At 39.6% G+C, this 16,811-nt stretch overlaps 1 protein-coding gene across 1 annotated transcript; it reads left to right on the forward strand.

The window, feature by feature from the left end:
- Window positions 1-1,960: 1,960 nt before the first annotated feature.
- LOC131438908 (cuticle protein 19-like) lies at window positions 1,961-4,082 on the forward strand. Its single transcript, XM_058609303.1, has 2 exons — window positions 1,961-3,611; window positions 3,668-4,082. Exons 1-2 carry the CDS (start codon window positions 3,603-3,605, stop codon window positions 4,004-4,006), a joined length of 348 nt encoding a protein of 115 aa, XP_058465286.1. The 5' UTR covers window positions 1,961-3,602; the 3' UTR covers window positions 4,007-4,082.
- Window positions 4,083-16,811: the final 12,729 nt, after the last annotated feature.

Raw genomic sequence — 16,811 nt, forward strand, 5'->3', positions numbered from 1 at the left:
AGTCTGTTAGCCACAGGTAGAAATCTAAGAGTGATCTGCAGTCGCCTACAAAGAAGTTTAAATATTTTCAGTGATTATCTGTCAAAATGGAAAATTAAACCAAATGCAGCAAAAACGCAATTAATTATCTTTCCTCACAAGCCAAGAGCTTCTTTTCTTAAACCAAACAATAATCACATTCTCAAATTGAATGGCTTGGAATTGACATGGTCTGATCAAGCTAAATACTTAGGTTTAACGTATGACAAAAAACTCACTTTCAAGGATCACATTGAAGGAATCCAGGCAAAGTGTAATAAATATATTAAATGTTTATATCCTCTTATAAACAGAAATTCTAAGCTCTGTCTAAAAAACAAATTGTTAATTTATAAACAAATTTTCAGACCAGCCATGCTTTATGCGGTACCAATTTGGTCAAGCTGTTGTTCCACCAGGAAGAAAACGCTTCAAAGGATTCAGAATAAAATTCTGAAAATGATTCTGAAGCGTCCTCCCTGGTTTAGTACAAATGAGTTACACAGACTCACAAATATAGAACCATTAGATGTAATGTCACATAATATTATAAGCAAATTCCGACAAAAATCGATGCAATCTTCAATTGAATCGATTCGCTCTCTGTATTAGTATATAAGTTCCTTTTCCCCATTACACAATACAAGTAGGTTTAGAATTTTCCCTACACAAAAATCTCAGAATTGCGGAAGCAAATGATGTCTTCATGGTAATAACCAAATCATATATATAAAGGGTGATTTTTTAAGAGCTTGAGAACTTTTTTAAACAATAAAACGCATAAAATTTGCAAAATCTCATCGGTTCTTTATTTTAAACGTAAGATTGGTACATGACATTTACTTTTTGAAGATAATTTCATTTAAATGTTGACCGCGGCTGCGTCTTAGGTGGTCCATTCGGAAAGTCCAATTTTGGGCAACTTTTTCGAGCATTTCGGCCGGAATAGCCCGAATTTCTTCGGAAATGTTGTCTTCCAAAGCTGGAATAGTTACTGGCTTATTTCTGTAGACTTTAGACTTGACGTAGCCCCACAAAAATAGTCTAAAGGCGTCAAATCGCATGATCTTGGTGGCCAACTTACCGGTCCATTTCTTGAGATGAATTGTTCTCCGAAGTTTTCCCTCAAAATGGCCATAGAATCGCGAGCTGTGTGGCATGTAGCGCCATCTTGTGAAACCACATGTCAACCAAGTTCAGTTCTTCCATTTTTGACAACAAAAAGTTTGTTAGCATCGAACGATAGCGATCGCCGTTCACTGTAACGTTGCGTCCAACAGCATTTTTTAAAAAATACGGTCCAATGATTCCACCAGCGTACAAACCACACCAAACAGTGCATTTTTCGGGATGCATGGGCAGTTCTTGAACGGCTTCTGGTTGCTCTTCACTCCAAATGCGGCAATTTTGCTTATTTACGTAGCCATTCAACCAGAAATGAGCCTCATCGCTGAACAAAATTTGTCGATAAAAAAGCGGATTTTCCGAATGGACCACCTAAGACGCAGCCGCGGTCAACATTTAAATGAAATTATCTTCAAAAAGTAAATGTCATGTACCAATCTAACGTTTAAAATAAAGAACCGATGAGATTTTGCAAATTTTATGCGTTTTATTGTTTAAAAAAGTTCTCAAGCTCTTAAAAAATCACCCTGTATATAACAGGGCTGAAAAGTCACCACTTGTGGCTGAACACCCAATTTAAATCTTAATAATTTAATTTTAACTCATATTCCAATAAATAGTTATTTTAAAAAAAAAAAAAAAAAAAAAAAAAAAAAAAAAAAAAAAAAAAAAAAAAAAAAAGCTAAGCTGCTAAGTGGCAGTCTAGAGAAGCTATATAAAATATAATCCTTTAACGACCGGACGTTGACTCCCGGGTGGTACATTTAAGTTTGCCGACAAATGTAAAATATAGGAGAATAATTCGACTGAAGTCTATAACATCGAAAATATCAGCATCTTCAGTCACTTCTGTTATCATTCAAATATTTTGGAATTATAAATATGTAAAAACAGAAAATATTTTCTCTGAAAGTGACAAATTTAGGGTCACACATTTTTATTTCTGTTTTTTGTGTTACCTTCCACTCTAACTCGTCACACCTTTGTTTTCTTCAACACCTCCTGCGAGGTTCATCTGAATCTAGATCGCGCGATCCTACAGGCTGATTGCGAAATTCAGATCAGATAGCTTCTGTTTGTTTAAACCTTCTGCTACTCTTAACAAACAGGCGTGATCGAAGATTGGTGCTCGAATTCGAGTTTCTGACCGGCATTCCGCGAAACATAATTAAAAATATTTATTAATTTTGTGAATTTATTAGATTTTCGGACCGATTTTTCTCCTAAACAAAGACGCTCCTTGCGAACAGATCCAAAACGAAACAAGAAATGCTATCGGAATGTTTGATTCAAAATATTATTTTTTCTTGATTTTGGTCATCATTAACCACAAAGTTGTGAAGCATTGCAGCAGTGGTTTTTAAAACTGATCTACGCCAGAGACAGTTACGCATTTTCTGCTGCGCTAATAGGATCAAACTGGAACGGGACGAGCACAGAAAGTAAAAAAAAAGGAAAGACGCAACGAAACAAACGCTGGTAGCAATGTCACGAGCGTATAATTTTCATATTAACAACAGTTTTAAAATGCTATTAAAATGAGACGTTAAAAAACGAGCGCATTGATTAGGTCGAACGTTCGGGGCGCTTGGAGCGCAGAACAGAGCACAGGAAATAAACTTGTGTCAATAATTCAAACTCCGAGGAGGGACTGGACGGATGAACTGAATAGGGGAAATTATTATGTTCCAGCTGTTCAGAGTGACAAAGTTCGAAAGTTAATTGGATTTAGACAATTCGCATTCCCGGTCAACAGCTTAATGATTTGAAGTCTCCATCTTAATGGAGCCGATTTATTTGAACTTTCATTGCACTTGCTTGTGTATATATATATGTACTTCACTTACTTTACTTACTTCACGTGTAGATGATAATGAGCACTTTGGAACAAATTATAATCAGGGTAATAATAATGAGTATTATCTGAACTGATACTGTTCAGATCTTGAAACAGAAACTAACGCACTTGAAAAAGAAATATCCTTCAAACGCATAAGAGATTGAAGAAATGATCATCTTCTCTTGATGGCCATGATCGAGATCGATTCGGAATGACTTTCCCTCCTCCGCATTGTTGGCGGTCGTGTTCAACAGACTCCAAAACGCATTCAGTCTCGCAAACTGACCCAAGGCAATCATTTAACCGGTATGGCAACTGCTGCCGGGTACCATTCATGGTTATTAATTGCCGAGACAGGCGAGGAAACTAGAAAAGCCTATTCGACAGTCAGCGTACGAAAAATCAATTTTCAATTAACAGATTGCATGCGATGGTCATGCGATGCTTTTCGGTGGGTTTGTCGGATTCACTGTGAAGGAAAATTAGAATTGAATGGCCACCGTTGACGGAGTGAAATTGGCGTATATAAAAAAGGCTAAAGTTTTGAGCAAAAAACATCAGTCACTCAGCAACACTCCCAACTAGCAGTACTCGAACACAGTCCTTCGGAAATCTAGAAATGATTAAGGTACGTAAAAATAATCGATTGATTATAATATATTAAACAAACAGATATTTTCCCAGGTCATCGTTTTGGTTGTCTGCCTAGCCTTAGCTGCATCAGCTCAGTACTATTCGGATCACGGTCATCACGTGGAGATCAAAGAATATCATGATCATCCCAAGTACAAGTACGAGTACGGAGTCAAGGATGGCCACACTGGCGACCACAAAAGCCAATGGGAGCACCGCGATGGTGACATTGTCAAGGGGGGATACACTTTGGATGAGGCTGATGGAACCCACCGCGAGGTCGAGTACAAATCGGACCATCATAACGGTTTCCAAGCCCATGTCAAGCGCGTTGGACACGCTCATCACCCCCATGGCGAAAGTTACTCCAACATTGACCAGCACCACTAAACTGCAGCAATTCAGGCTGTTGTCAAGCCGGAAAACACCATCAAAGTTCCTACATCCGTTTTTCTTACCTTGTTGTTAGAACAGATATTTCAATTCTAATAGAATATAAATATATTCACTACAGTCGATTCATCAAATTACCTTGCTAACACCGATTCAGATAAGGGTTTAAATCCGTCCTTCTTCACGACTTTCCTCGCAGGCGAAGCCAGCGGTTCGATCTTAAATTTTTAATCTCATTAATGAAATTGTCATATACAAATCTTTAACGAATTTGTCAAAAAATTCTCTCGCCTGTCCCTTCCACTTCTACACCACGAGGCTGGATGTGGATCACTGGCTGTATCAGCAACCGATCGATCGTATCTGAAGCTGAGTCCAACTTGAGGGCTGCTGTTGTACAAGAGAATATTACATTGGAATGCCGTTTCTCAAATCGCGAAGCGTAGACATAACGGAGAGATTGTTATGCGTGAGCTTTCGACCAAGATTTGATAGAATAAATTTTTTTACTACCATTGAATTCTACTATAGGTATATCACGTTACTATACACATTCAGTATGTGTCTCACAACACTTTTAAAACATGTATAATAGACGTTACAGCACAGATACGTATTTCGAATATTACTTATATTCATCATCAGTGTATCAGGTTTCTAAGTAAATTGTCAAGATTTGTCATTTATTTTCTAAATCATATTCAGCGTCGAAAAGATTGGCCACTTGTTACAATAAGCAAACAATAATACTGTAAATGTATTTAATTCAGTATTTTAAATTAATATTTGATTACAATGCTTGTAGATGTTCGCATTTGTGCGCCACAAGTGGTGGAATTATGAAGTTTAAACCGGTTAAAAGTGGCAAAATGTCCACTATTGATGTACTATTTCAATGATATTATGTACACCGAAATTAAAAATCCTTTGGGATATCTCTGACGACATTGTTGAACGATAGTTTTACATGTTATATAAACTTATAAGGGGAGGGGGAGGGACCACCAGTGTATTCAGTCTCTTCTTCCCACCAATCAGGACTGTTCTCGATTCTGACGGCTTTCATTGGTGCTATTTAGTAAATTTAGTAAATAGAAGGTAAAAAATGCAACTGTCAGTTAATTTCGGATAGTCAAAACGAAATCTAGAATTAGAAAACTATTTGATTGCATTGAGGGGAGCAATCTGTGGAAAATTGATCTCTTAATTTATTGCTTTAATCATAGATATATTACTTGAGAAACATAATTCCAAAACATCATAGTTGAACTTCGAATATTTTTAGCAATATAGTTTCTTTTAATTCAAGTTTTAAAACGCATTTTTTTAGAAACCACCAGTGTACACAATAAACATAAAACTATTGAATCTTTTTTTTTTAATTTTGTAAGATGTTGAAAAAAAAGACGTCTATCTTTGAGATCCAAGACAAATTTGGTTTTTGAGATTTTTAAACATTCTAAATGTTTAATTTTCTCACATGTGTAAGTTAAGTCATTATGTAATTCTGCGTATAATTTGTTTTGCTTTTTGTTAGTTATACCAGAAGGTGAATCCCCAGTACTTGACTATTCACACCTATTAAAGTGTTTTTGACGAGAAACGATAACCTGTTTTGTAAGTTAATTTTAAACAGTAATTGTTGTAACATTTTTGTAATGTATAACATTTAAATACAGTTTCCCTGAAGGCGACGCAAACCAAAAGTGTTGAAATGTTAGGTGTTAAAACAAAAATATTTGTTTTACCCTCCGTCTGACAGATATTTTAATACCTTCGGTCTGACTGATTGGTCTGGCCAGACCCCTATTCATTTACGTGTATTTTTCACAAACTTAGATTCAAATGAAAAGTCTTATTGCCCATAAAAAATTAATAAACATTATTTGGACTCCCGGTTCCGGAATTATGGGGTAAAATGTGCAAAAACTTATGAAAATAAGTGCACCAACTTTTTTCAAGATGACTAAACCGATTTTCACAAACTAAGATTCAAATGAAAACTCTTTAGATCCCATACTAAATTCCTGAATATCATTTATAATTGACTTCTGGTTCTGGAGTTATGGGGTGTAATGTGCAAAAAAAAAGAAAATATGTGTTCTAACATTTCTCATAGATGGCGCGACCGATTCTCACAAACTTAAGTTCAAATGAAAGGTCCTGCGGTCCCATACGGAATTCCTGAATTTCATCCGGATCCGACTTCCAGATCCGGAAATATAAGGTAAAGTGTGTAAAAATTTATTACCATCAAAGAAAAAGACTAAAACCATAAACACATTTCTAAATCGATCTCAAATCTTCTCCAATTGTTAGTTTTTATCAGTAGATGGTCAAACAAACCAATTTCGGCTATTCCTTCAAGAATCGAAGAAAAATTATTTTGAAGAATACCACAGTATTATAAATGATAGTATGATTGATATGAGAAAGGCATAATTACACCACTAGGTGGATTGGAACAGTTCAGTATACCTTATGATAAAAAAAATAACCGGAATTTTCATCTTAAAATTCCCGCGCTTGTCCAATCGGTAAACTTTTATTCTCTCAACGTTGGCAACACTTTTATACACATTCTGTCAAATTTTGACGCATATGGTACGATTAGTTTTTGTTTGGCTTCTATACAAAGAAGTTGAAAAATTTTCGTGTGGCGATTTTTATAATGGATGAACATCATAATCATTTGACATCCTTTGACACACAGTTCAATGTGTAGGTGATGGAATCCATCAAGAATATGAACTTTAATAAGTCTATTTTGAATGTTTTGTTTCACATATATGGCTAATCCACCACTAGAGTGATTCCTGCAAGCCAAATAGGCTCTATATTTTGGCATTCCGTGAAGGATGCAGTTTTCATTTTCAAGCCATGTCTCTCCAATAACAATAACGTCTATAGAAGTTTTACAATTCTCTAGGTCCTGTAGAATTACGTCAAACTTGGACAGTCCATATAAACCTCTGCAAAAAAAGCATCAGCATAAAGAAAAAATTTTATGAGCGATCTTCCAAAAAATTTTCTTGAAAAATATATATTAAAAAATTTTGTTGCATTATTTTTCAAAATTTTCGATATATTGAAAATATGTAACTTGTTAAATTTATTTTTTTTTTTCATTATTATTTTGAATTTGATTTGATTTTTTCGAGATTTTTGAATTTTAAGTGCTAATTTTGAAACAATTTTTTCAACAGTGCTAAATTTTTTCACGTAGTCCTAAAACATTGCAAAAGAAAAGAAGATTTTTTCGATCAGATTCACCGTTTCTGGGATATATATTATTGAAAACTTGAAAGGATTTTTTCTTAGTCCCTTCGCAAAAGTAAGGCAAAACTAATTGTTTCGTTTGGCCATAATTACCGCTTAAGGAAAATTTAAGCCAATTAAAAAAATCCAAAAATAAAATTTCAAAATAAATCTGTCGTTTGCGGTGGAATTGCCAATCAACCAAAATTCCATGGAATTAATTTGTGTCGGTTTTCTGTGAAGAATAAAAATACCAAACTTAGAAACACTTTCTGCGATCTACCATAAATTTAAACTTGCCATCCTCGGGATCCATTTCTCAGCATGTCCTGTAAACCTGACCACCTTTATCTAATCTAACTACCGCCCAAAATACATTTAAACATCGTCATCCAAACGAAAAGACGATGGTGTAGTGAGATCGTCTGTATCCAAGCGGAGACGAATAACCATAAATTTCACCTTGTCCGTGTGCATCAGTTCTCGTCTGTTAAAGAAGGATCCTGTATAGCTGACACAAACATTAAATCCTCACTTGTCCACTTGACTGCCCAGAAAGCCAAGAAATGATCCGTCGGGCGAACATCCGAATGATGTAGTGCCGATAAGAGTTATTTATTTTTATGATCTTCTAATATTATAAGAAAAAAAAAGAACACCTTAAGAAGGCTGGTAACAAGCAGTCGAAAATGAGCTGTGGAATCAAAACAGAGCGGTGAGAAGGGATCAAAACACAGACGACGAACCCGTTGCTGCTTTTCCCATTTACCGGGGACTGTCGAAGAGTTATGGGAGTTCTTGTTTAGATTGGAACATAAATCGTTCGGGTGTAGCAGGTACCAATCTTTCGGTTGAAGCGAAAAAAGCACGAAACCACGGCCCACGAAGGACAATTAAAGGAAGAATAGGATCGATCATGCTGTTGAATGATGCAATTGTATTCGTAGAAGATGAAGAAATGGTCCTGCAATGGGTGAAAATTGTTACATTTCGTCTTTGCTTCGTGGTTGTTTTCATGGTGAACATTCTGGGTGCTGCTACTGAATCTGGCTGTACAATTCCAAGAAAAGCGACCAGTAGTAGTTAGGTGATTTTCTTCGAAGTACGTAATGTGGTGAGATTTCAGGTTTTAAGTTTAAGGAGGTTTAGAGAAAATGTTTGCTGATCTTATCCTCGAATGATGAAGTGAACATGAGTAATCGATTTAGTTTCAAAATGAAATGTTTTTTTTTTTGATAATCTAAACCGTTAATCGCAAATCTCGCGCTAACTGTACAAGCAAAATTGAATTAAAAGCGACACAGCAACACTCAGCGGGGCGTTGATGTTCGCGATGTCATTGGAGTTGATATAGTCATACTGCGTGTACGTAGCAGAAGCTTCAAACTTGACGGTCAATGGCTTCCACCTCTCCGCTGGAAACCGAGATTTTCGCGATTTAACGGCTATTGACCTACTCGTAGGAGGTCCTCGCCCGTCCACCCAGGTTTGCTTTCCAGTTTCGTATCAGGTTGGAGAATGCGTCGCAGTAAGAATGCAGTATTGTTATAAAAAAAAATACCACCAAAGGTCGCTGTTACAAGCTGTATAATGTTCAGCCAATCATGTTGATGTCATTCGCTGTGAAAAGTGGTGTTGCTGTTTGATTTTTTGTTCTTTCTGAACTACACAGAAGCTTATCCATTGCAGCTTTAGCTTGCATATGGCAAGCACGAAACGGGCATGTTGGCCGATGTCACTTGATGTCGCGGAGCAACAACACTAGCAGCAACAACATCAGCAATAGTACAAATGGCAAGGCAGCAACCGGGCAGAAAAAAAGACCCTGAGAGAACAATGTTATCTTGCTCCGATAGGTTAGAGCTGCAATATAGAATGTAGTGGAGTTCGTTGATTTTTTTCTTTCTGTTCACTTGATCACACAGTAATGGTTCTACGCGCTTAAGTACCGGGCACCGGCTGAGGAGGATGCGTTTTTGCTGGTTGAAACAATTATTGATACATGTGTATAAAAACAGCTGGTCCAAATATCTGCTGTTTTGAAGTGACAGTTATTCATGAACACATGCAGTAGAATTGTAATAATAGGAATAGTACCAGAACAACGTTTATGCATGAAAATGCAAATTTCGGCCTACTAATTAATTAAAACCAATAAGAACGTCAATGAGGTCAGTAGCAGCTAGTGATACAATATCAACTCAACCGGCGCGATCAAAGTATCATGCACGTGTTTCGCGCTACTTAATCAGATTGCGTTCTGGGACAAGTTAAATTAAAGAATAACGGTATATTTGAAAGTTAATTATAGCAGTACAGATATTTTTTTCATAGTTATCTTAGAATATACAAAAACAAACTTGTTTACTTGTGGAACTCGGCTGAAGAATAGCGGAGTTGTTCAATTTTGAAATAGGATACTTCCAGCTGGCGCACCCTGTACGTATGTATGTATGTATGTATGTATGTATGTATGTATGTATGTATGTATGTATGTATGTATGTATGTATGTATGTATGTATGTATGTATGTATGTATGTATGTATGTATGTATGTATGTATGTATGTATGTATGTATGTATGTATGTATGTATGTAGAAAGATCTAGACTACACCGACGGAGAGTTCCCCGGCGAAAGAGGCTCTCCCGACACCGAGTCCCCTGTTACATCACACGGGACACACGAGAGAGTGTCGAGGTCGGTCCGGCGATTCCAGTTGGAGCATAGCTTCTGGTTCGCTGGCGCCCCGATGACACAAGTCGGTGTTGTGGTGGCTACTCGACTAGTCCCCGCCGAAGAATCTAGCTAACCGCGACAGAGAGTTCCCCGACGCTGAAAATTCTCCCGAAATCGACGTTTTCGATACCCGTATACGACCCGACCGAAAGGATGCCAAGGTCGGTCCAGTGGTTCCGGTTGGGAGATGGCTTCCGGTTCCCTGGTAGCACGGCGATCCTTACGATGCTATGACGTGGTCTACTCATCTTGTCCCCGACGACGGATCAAGACTACACCGACGAAGAGTTCCCCGACGAAAGAAGTTCTCTCGAGCCGACGCTTACTCGCTGATCCCTTCTCCATTTTCGCTGCAACTCCGAGAATATCTGTGTTACCACTCTGTTTACTGCATTCCACGTGCCTTCTTCACGACACATTTCCTCAGATATATTATCCACTCTTAAGGCAGTCATTTCCCTACGTACTTCCGCAAATCGGGGACAATCTAAAATCACATGTTCAGGTGTTTCTTCAACATACTCACACTCCGGACAAAATGGAGACACGGCGTGACCACACCGATGCAGATACTTCCGGAAACAACCATAGCCAGATAGAAACTGCGTTTGGTAGAAGTTTACCTCTACGTGTTGTCTATTCATCCACGGTGACAAATTTGGAATGAGCCGGTGAGTCCATCTACCTTTCTCCGTACTATCCCACTCCTGCTGCCACTTCGCCATCGAATCGATTCGAACCATCGTTCGCACTCTGGTGGTTCTACGCTGATAACACTCGATATCCTCTACCAGGGTGATGCAGATTGGGATCATCCCGGCGATAACGCTTGCTGCTTTCGACGATATTGTCTTGTAGGCGCTCGTGACTCGTATGACCATAAGCCGGAATGCTCTGTTCAGCTTTTCACGGTTCCTCTTCGTTTTCAATGCTGTTTCCCAGGCGGGAGCACCATACCGTAGTATCGACGAAGATACGCTAGCTAACAGACGTCTTGTGCTACTTTTCGGGCCACCGACATTTGACATGATCCTCGTTATTGCATTTATCGCCTTCGCGGACTTCTCACAGGCATAGTCGACATGGCAGTTAAAGTTCAACCGGTTGTCGATCATCACTCCGAGAAGCTTCAGAGCTCGCTCAGTTGCAATCGCATGTCCCCCTGCATCTATCTCGATACGCTGGATCGACTTGCAGTTGCTCACCAACAACACATCCGTTTTGTGGTGAGCTATTTGTAGCTTGACTCCAGCCCTCAATCGTGCTTATCGTCTCTGTCACCGAGGCCTCTTCATCTTCGAGAGACTCGCCCATCACCGTTAACGATACGTCGCTCACGATTTTCACTTTCCTGGGAAGTTGCAGTGTCAAGACTCCATTGTACATAGCGTTCCAGAGAGTTGGACCGAGAATGGATCTCTGAGGAACGCCCGCCGTCACTCGCATTGACCTCTGTCCTTCGTTCGTATCGTACAGCAGGATTCTATTGTGGAAATAGCTATTTAGGATCCGGCAAACATAATCTGGTGACCGCATTCTGTGTAGCACTGTGGCGATGGCCCCCAGCTGGCACTGTTGAAAGCATTCTTAATTTCCACTGTGACCACGGCGCAGTATCGGTCACCTCTTTGCTTCTGTTTGGACGCCTTCTCAGCGCTCTCAAGCACTGTCCGGATTGCATCAATCGTCGACACTCCTTGACGAAAACCGAACTGCATGTTCGACAATCCTCGTTCGCCTTCCGTGCATTTCATCAACCTGTTGAGAATAATTCTTTCCAGGAGTTTCTCAAGTGTGTCTAGCAGGCAAATAGGCCTATACGAGGCAAGATTACCCGGTGGTTGACCTGGCTTCGGCAGCAACACCAGCTTCTGGATCTTCCACATGTCTGGGAAGTTGCCTTCGTTCAAGCACTTCTGTAACACAGTTCGGAACATGTCTGGATACGCCAGAACCGCGGTTTTCAACGCCACGTTTGGTATCCCATCCGGGCCTGGAGCTTTCTTAGCTTTCAGTCGCTTTGCGGCTTGTGTAAGCTCTTCGTTAGAAATTTGCCGATCAGCTTCGAGAAGAGACCCTCCACGATCTCTTTCAACTTGTTCGGGCACATTTCAGCTGCGGTGGACGGAAGCCAGACTTGGATTCCCGAAAAATCGACTTGCGTTCCTCTATGTCTGTTTCCGTCCTTGCTCTCTGGGTCCGAATCCTGGTTCTGGGGCAAGCAGCTCGTAACGTACTGAGCGTCTCGTTTCACCAGTAAACTGGGTGGCGGCTATTCGTTGGTTCCGATTTTCGCAGTATTGTGATGTCGCAAGCCATCACCATTCTTCTTTTCAGTTCGGTAGCATCGACATGTTATCGACGCCGCCGTCCGGTGGAAGTGCCTCAATAAAGAGGTCCTTGTTAAAGGTTTTCGTCTTCCACTTTCGCCCATCGGTAATCCTTCTCTGTGTCGCCACTGGGATTCGTTGGCCGATGCGATAGTGTATCGCTTGGTGATCGCTATGAGTGTATTTCTCGCTCACTTTCCAATTCATGTTTGCTGTCAGATTAGAACTGCAAAACGTGACGTCGATGATCGACTCCGAAATGTACTGTAAATGTCCGAGCCTTCATCACACAATCGTACTTCTAACTTTACTTTTTTTAACTTTATGTATGTATGTATGTATGTATGTATGTATGTATGTATGCAGGTGTGTACAGGACAGCAACTTAATGTTCTACTTGGGTATACGTGCATCTGGCTTTTCACACTCCGATAAAAAACACACGATGCACACGTCTTCAATATGACAAACCGCACTGTTTTAACGAATAGAGGAACCAATCTAACGCGGAACATTTGTCAAGAAGGGGGCGAATGATTTTTTATATGAGCTTTTTTCAATAGCTGTTGCTCAGAAACTGTTAATTGAACAAAATTGGTGTCAAAAAAATAGGAAATCGATTGAGCCTCTAAAATTATATACACTGGAAAGAAGTGAAATGCTTTTTCAAGAATTTAAAATTTTATCGAGATCATTGCAAATCTGAATTTTCACGTCTATGGTAAATATCTCGAAAACGACTGTGAAGTTCGTTTTTTTTTATTTAAAGATTTAATTATCATTTTAATTTTACATATTAATAGAAGTAGCATCCAGTCATCACTCATTAATATACATAAGGAGTGTATCGATAAGTAGCTAGCAACATTCAAACAGTTATTACTCTGAAATGGCTTAATTTTTCGCAGCGTATTTTGCGGTGACATGTTTGTTTACATGTCAATAACAGCTGCGCAATCGATTGGTTTCGGTACGGTTTATCGTTTCAATGATGAGTCGAATTGATCCGGAAACGAGAAAGAAAATTCTGCACACTTGGTGCTCAGAAAGTGGTGTCACGTACAACGAAATTGCAGAACGGGTGAAAGTGCACCACACCAGTGTCAAAAATATTATCGAGAAGTTCGGTAAGACCCTTTCCATGATGGATTTGCCCCAATCCGGTAGGGAAACGGATCCCAGCCAGCCCGGCCGGGACTTAAAAGTGGTTGAGTACATCAGGAAAAACTCATCAGCGTCGACGCGGGATTTGGCCAAGCAGTTCAACACCAGCATCGGGATGATTCAACGGATCAACGTTCGGAACTCCCTGAAAGCGTACAAGAAACAGAAGGTGCCGAAAAAGTCCCTGGTACAGCAAGTTCAGGCCAAAACAAGAGCGCGAAAACTGTATAACCGGATTCTACAGAATAAAGACGGATACATCCTGATCGACGACGAAACCTACGCCAAGGAAGACTCTCGAGTGCTGCCCGGACCGCAATATTATACGAAATCGGTGTACCAGGACCTGGATGACGCTGGCACCACGGTGGCGATGGAAAAGTTTTGGCAGAAGGTGTTGGTCTGGCAAGCAATTTGTACCGGGGGTTTGCGGTCGTCGATTTTCTTCACGAAGGGCACAATTCACGCCAAGGTGTACGAGGAAGAATGTTTGAAGAAGAGAATGCTGCCACTGTACAGAAAACATAAAGCTTCTCCTCTCTTCTTGCCGGATTTGGCTTCAGCCCACTACGCCAACTCCATTGTCACAGTGGTTGTCAAAAAATAATGCCCGGATCTTCGTCCAATTGAAAGGTATTAGGCAATTGTCAAGCGGCACTTTCGGAAGGAAGGTACAGTGTCCCAAAACATGCAGGAGTTCAAAAAAACTGGACCAGGAAAGTCACAAAAGTAACTGTGCAGAATTTAATGAATGTCAAGTCCAAAATGCGAACGTTTCACAGAAACTAGGATTTTCTTCAATATAATCAGTGAAATGCATAAAAATGTAATTTTTCTACAATACATCGAAAACTGATGTTAAAATATGTTTTTTTTTCGCTTTTTTATTCAATAATCAATGTTGCTAACTACTTTTCGATCCACTCCGTACATTTGTGTCATGTGATATATCCACTTATATAAGAGTGTTTCTTCGACGGTTTTTGGACGAATTTGTCTGAAGTACACTAGCCTTATCATCATGATAACCGTTGGAAGAAGTATGCTGCAACTTTCCCGTAAATTTTAAAAGCATGTAATTAATGACAACTTGCACAACTGCTGAACCGAACTGCAACAATATGAAAAAAAAATACACTTCACAAACAGATCAAATGCGAGAAAAACGAAGCCAACATCTATAGCCACATAACAAATATTAAGAGGAAACGTAACATTGACTATAACTGTCGTACATACCGTGTGAAAAATACTTTCCATTAAACAATAAACTATGAAATATACTTTTTATTAAACAACTAGCTAGTGAAAAAAAAAGCAAGACCTGGTTAGAACAGAACACTGCGATAGTCAAGAAGTTCTCCTGAAACAACATAAAAATCGAAAGCAAAAATCCCATAACAAGACCAGCAGAAATGTTATACTCACATTCAATAGCTATAGAATCTGTATCTTTCCGCTTCTCCTCAACCTTGCCAGCCAGTCACTAAAGACGTACGAGGCAATAACGAAATTTCGCAATAAAAACCAGCCCGGCAAATATGAGTGTGTGCTACGTGCATATATGAAAATGCACGCGAAAAAGTCAATACCATAAATTTAACATCGGCATGCCAGGCGGCTCCTTTCCTAACACCTCACCGGCGAACCACATGATCCTGTGGTTCGAATTGAGCTTTGGCAAGGAATTTTTTTTTCTTCCCTGTTACTGCACTATTCAGAGCTCGTCAGCCGACGCAACCACGTGGATTCTGGTTCCTTCAAGCAGGTCGACTGACAGACCCGCCACTGCACAGACTGAAGGTGAAAACTAGCGAAAAACCTGTTGCTGGCTGCCGTCTTGCTTTTGGAAGTGGAATTTCATCTTCTTCCGTCGCCGGCTCAAACAAGACGCGAGGGAAATTGTGTCGATAAAAGAGCAATTGTTCCAAATGGGCAAGCTCGGGTGAATAAGTACGGCTGTATAGGAGGTTGGCAACAGAAAAGATAACAGAAGGGAATAAAAATTATGATTTTATTGAACTGGTTGGCAATAATAATAATTAGAAGGAACAAACGAGGGTTGTTGATTTTATCCAGTACACCCAACAATGACGGGAATCTGGCAGGTAAGTTGAGCTCCGTAATTGAACTTGTAGAACAAACCCTACCGGGTAAAACGGTTTGGCCCGACATTACAGTTGTTGAAACTTTTTAATGTGTTTAAGTATTTGAAAGGATAATGTTTCGGAGCACATTGCTTTGTAAAAGTTTTCAAAAATATCATCACATTATTCTCCAAAAATTTCGCAGTAATCCGTTGAGTTATGAGTTGATGCAAACTTTCTGCAACCGCCACCATAAATGGCCACTCTCCAAAATTGTCCATCGTCCAGCTAATCATGCTGCAATAAAACCATTCATCGTTTTAAGAGGCGAACCCTCATCAGCATTCCATTCAACGAGAGTTAACCAATTCAACCTTAGGTTCTGTCGTCGCTGTCGTCGTTCCGCCCTAAGCCAATCTTCCGAAATAAAAAGAAATAAACAAAAACCGAGGAATCCCCGACAGCCGAGTCGAACTAAGTAGCAGCCAGTGTCAAACATTCTATTAGAGAAGGTTTATAATTTCAAATTTGAAAACAATCGACAATGTTTCATTTCACTTCCTCTCACCGGGCGCTTTTTTGTTGGCCTTTAGGCGTCTTCGTCATAAATTATTCCACCGAAGAAGACCCGCGTGTGCTCCACTTTTGATTGCCGCTGGCCATTTCGGTTCTGTTTTTCAGTGGGACTGGCCATGCTTGTCCATGCCGCAGAACGAGGCTACAATTTATTTATTTACCTTGTCGGGTCTTCTAAGCGTTGGCTTCTAGCGCGTTCCAACCCGAAAACACTCAAACCGCTTCCAGTGACTGTGCGTAGTTTAGGATGTAAAATTTATTTTCTTCCTGGCAGGGATTTCGCAAGACAAGAACAGAGCGGCTGTTCGGTCCGTTGTTAATGCGGCTGTCGCCGTCTTCACCGTCGAAGACTACCTAAACGGGTCGGCGCGTGATTAGTCGCCGGTGATGTTGGGAAACTTCGAATTAATTTGAAATGTTAATGCTATGCGAAATAAAAATGGTTTCTTATGAGTTTCGACGAGGGTATCGCGCGGTTCCGCCATGCGATGCAACTATAGGTTTTTGCTTCTGTCTGTATTGATCATTGTTCCTTCGTCGTGTACATTCTTTCACTAGCTAAATCTTCTGCATAAAAGAAAATCTAGAGTGTGCCACGAAATAACTAGCAAATATTATATAAACTGTTAAGAGTGTTTGTTCATTTTG

This window comes from Malaya genurostris, chromosome 3 (assembly GCF_030247185.1).
Source record: "Malaya genurostris strain Urasoe2022 chromosome 3, Malgen_1.1, whole genome shotgun sequence".
Classification (NCBI taxonomy): domain Eukaryota; kingdom Metazoa; phylum Arthropoda; class Insecta; order Diptera; family Culicidae; genus Malaya; species Malaya genurostris.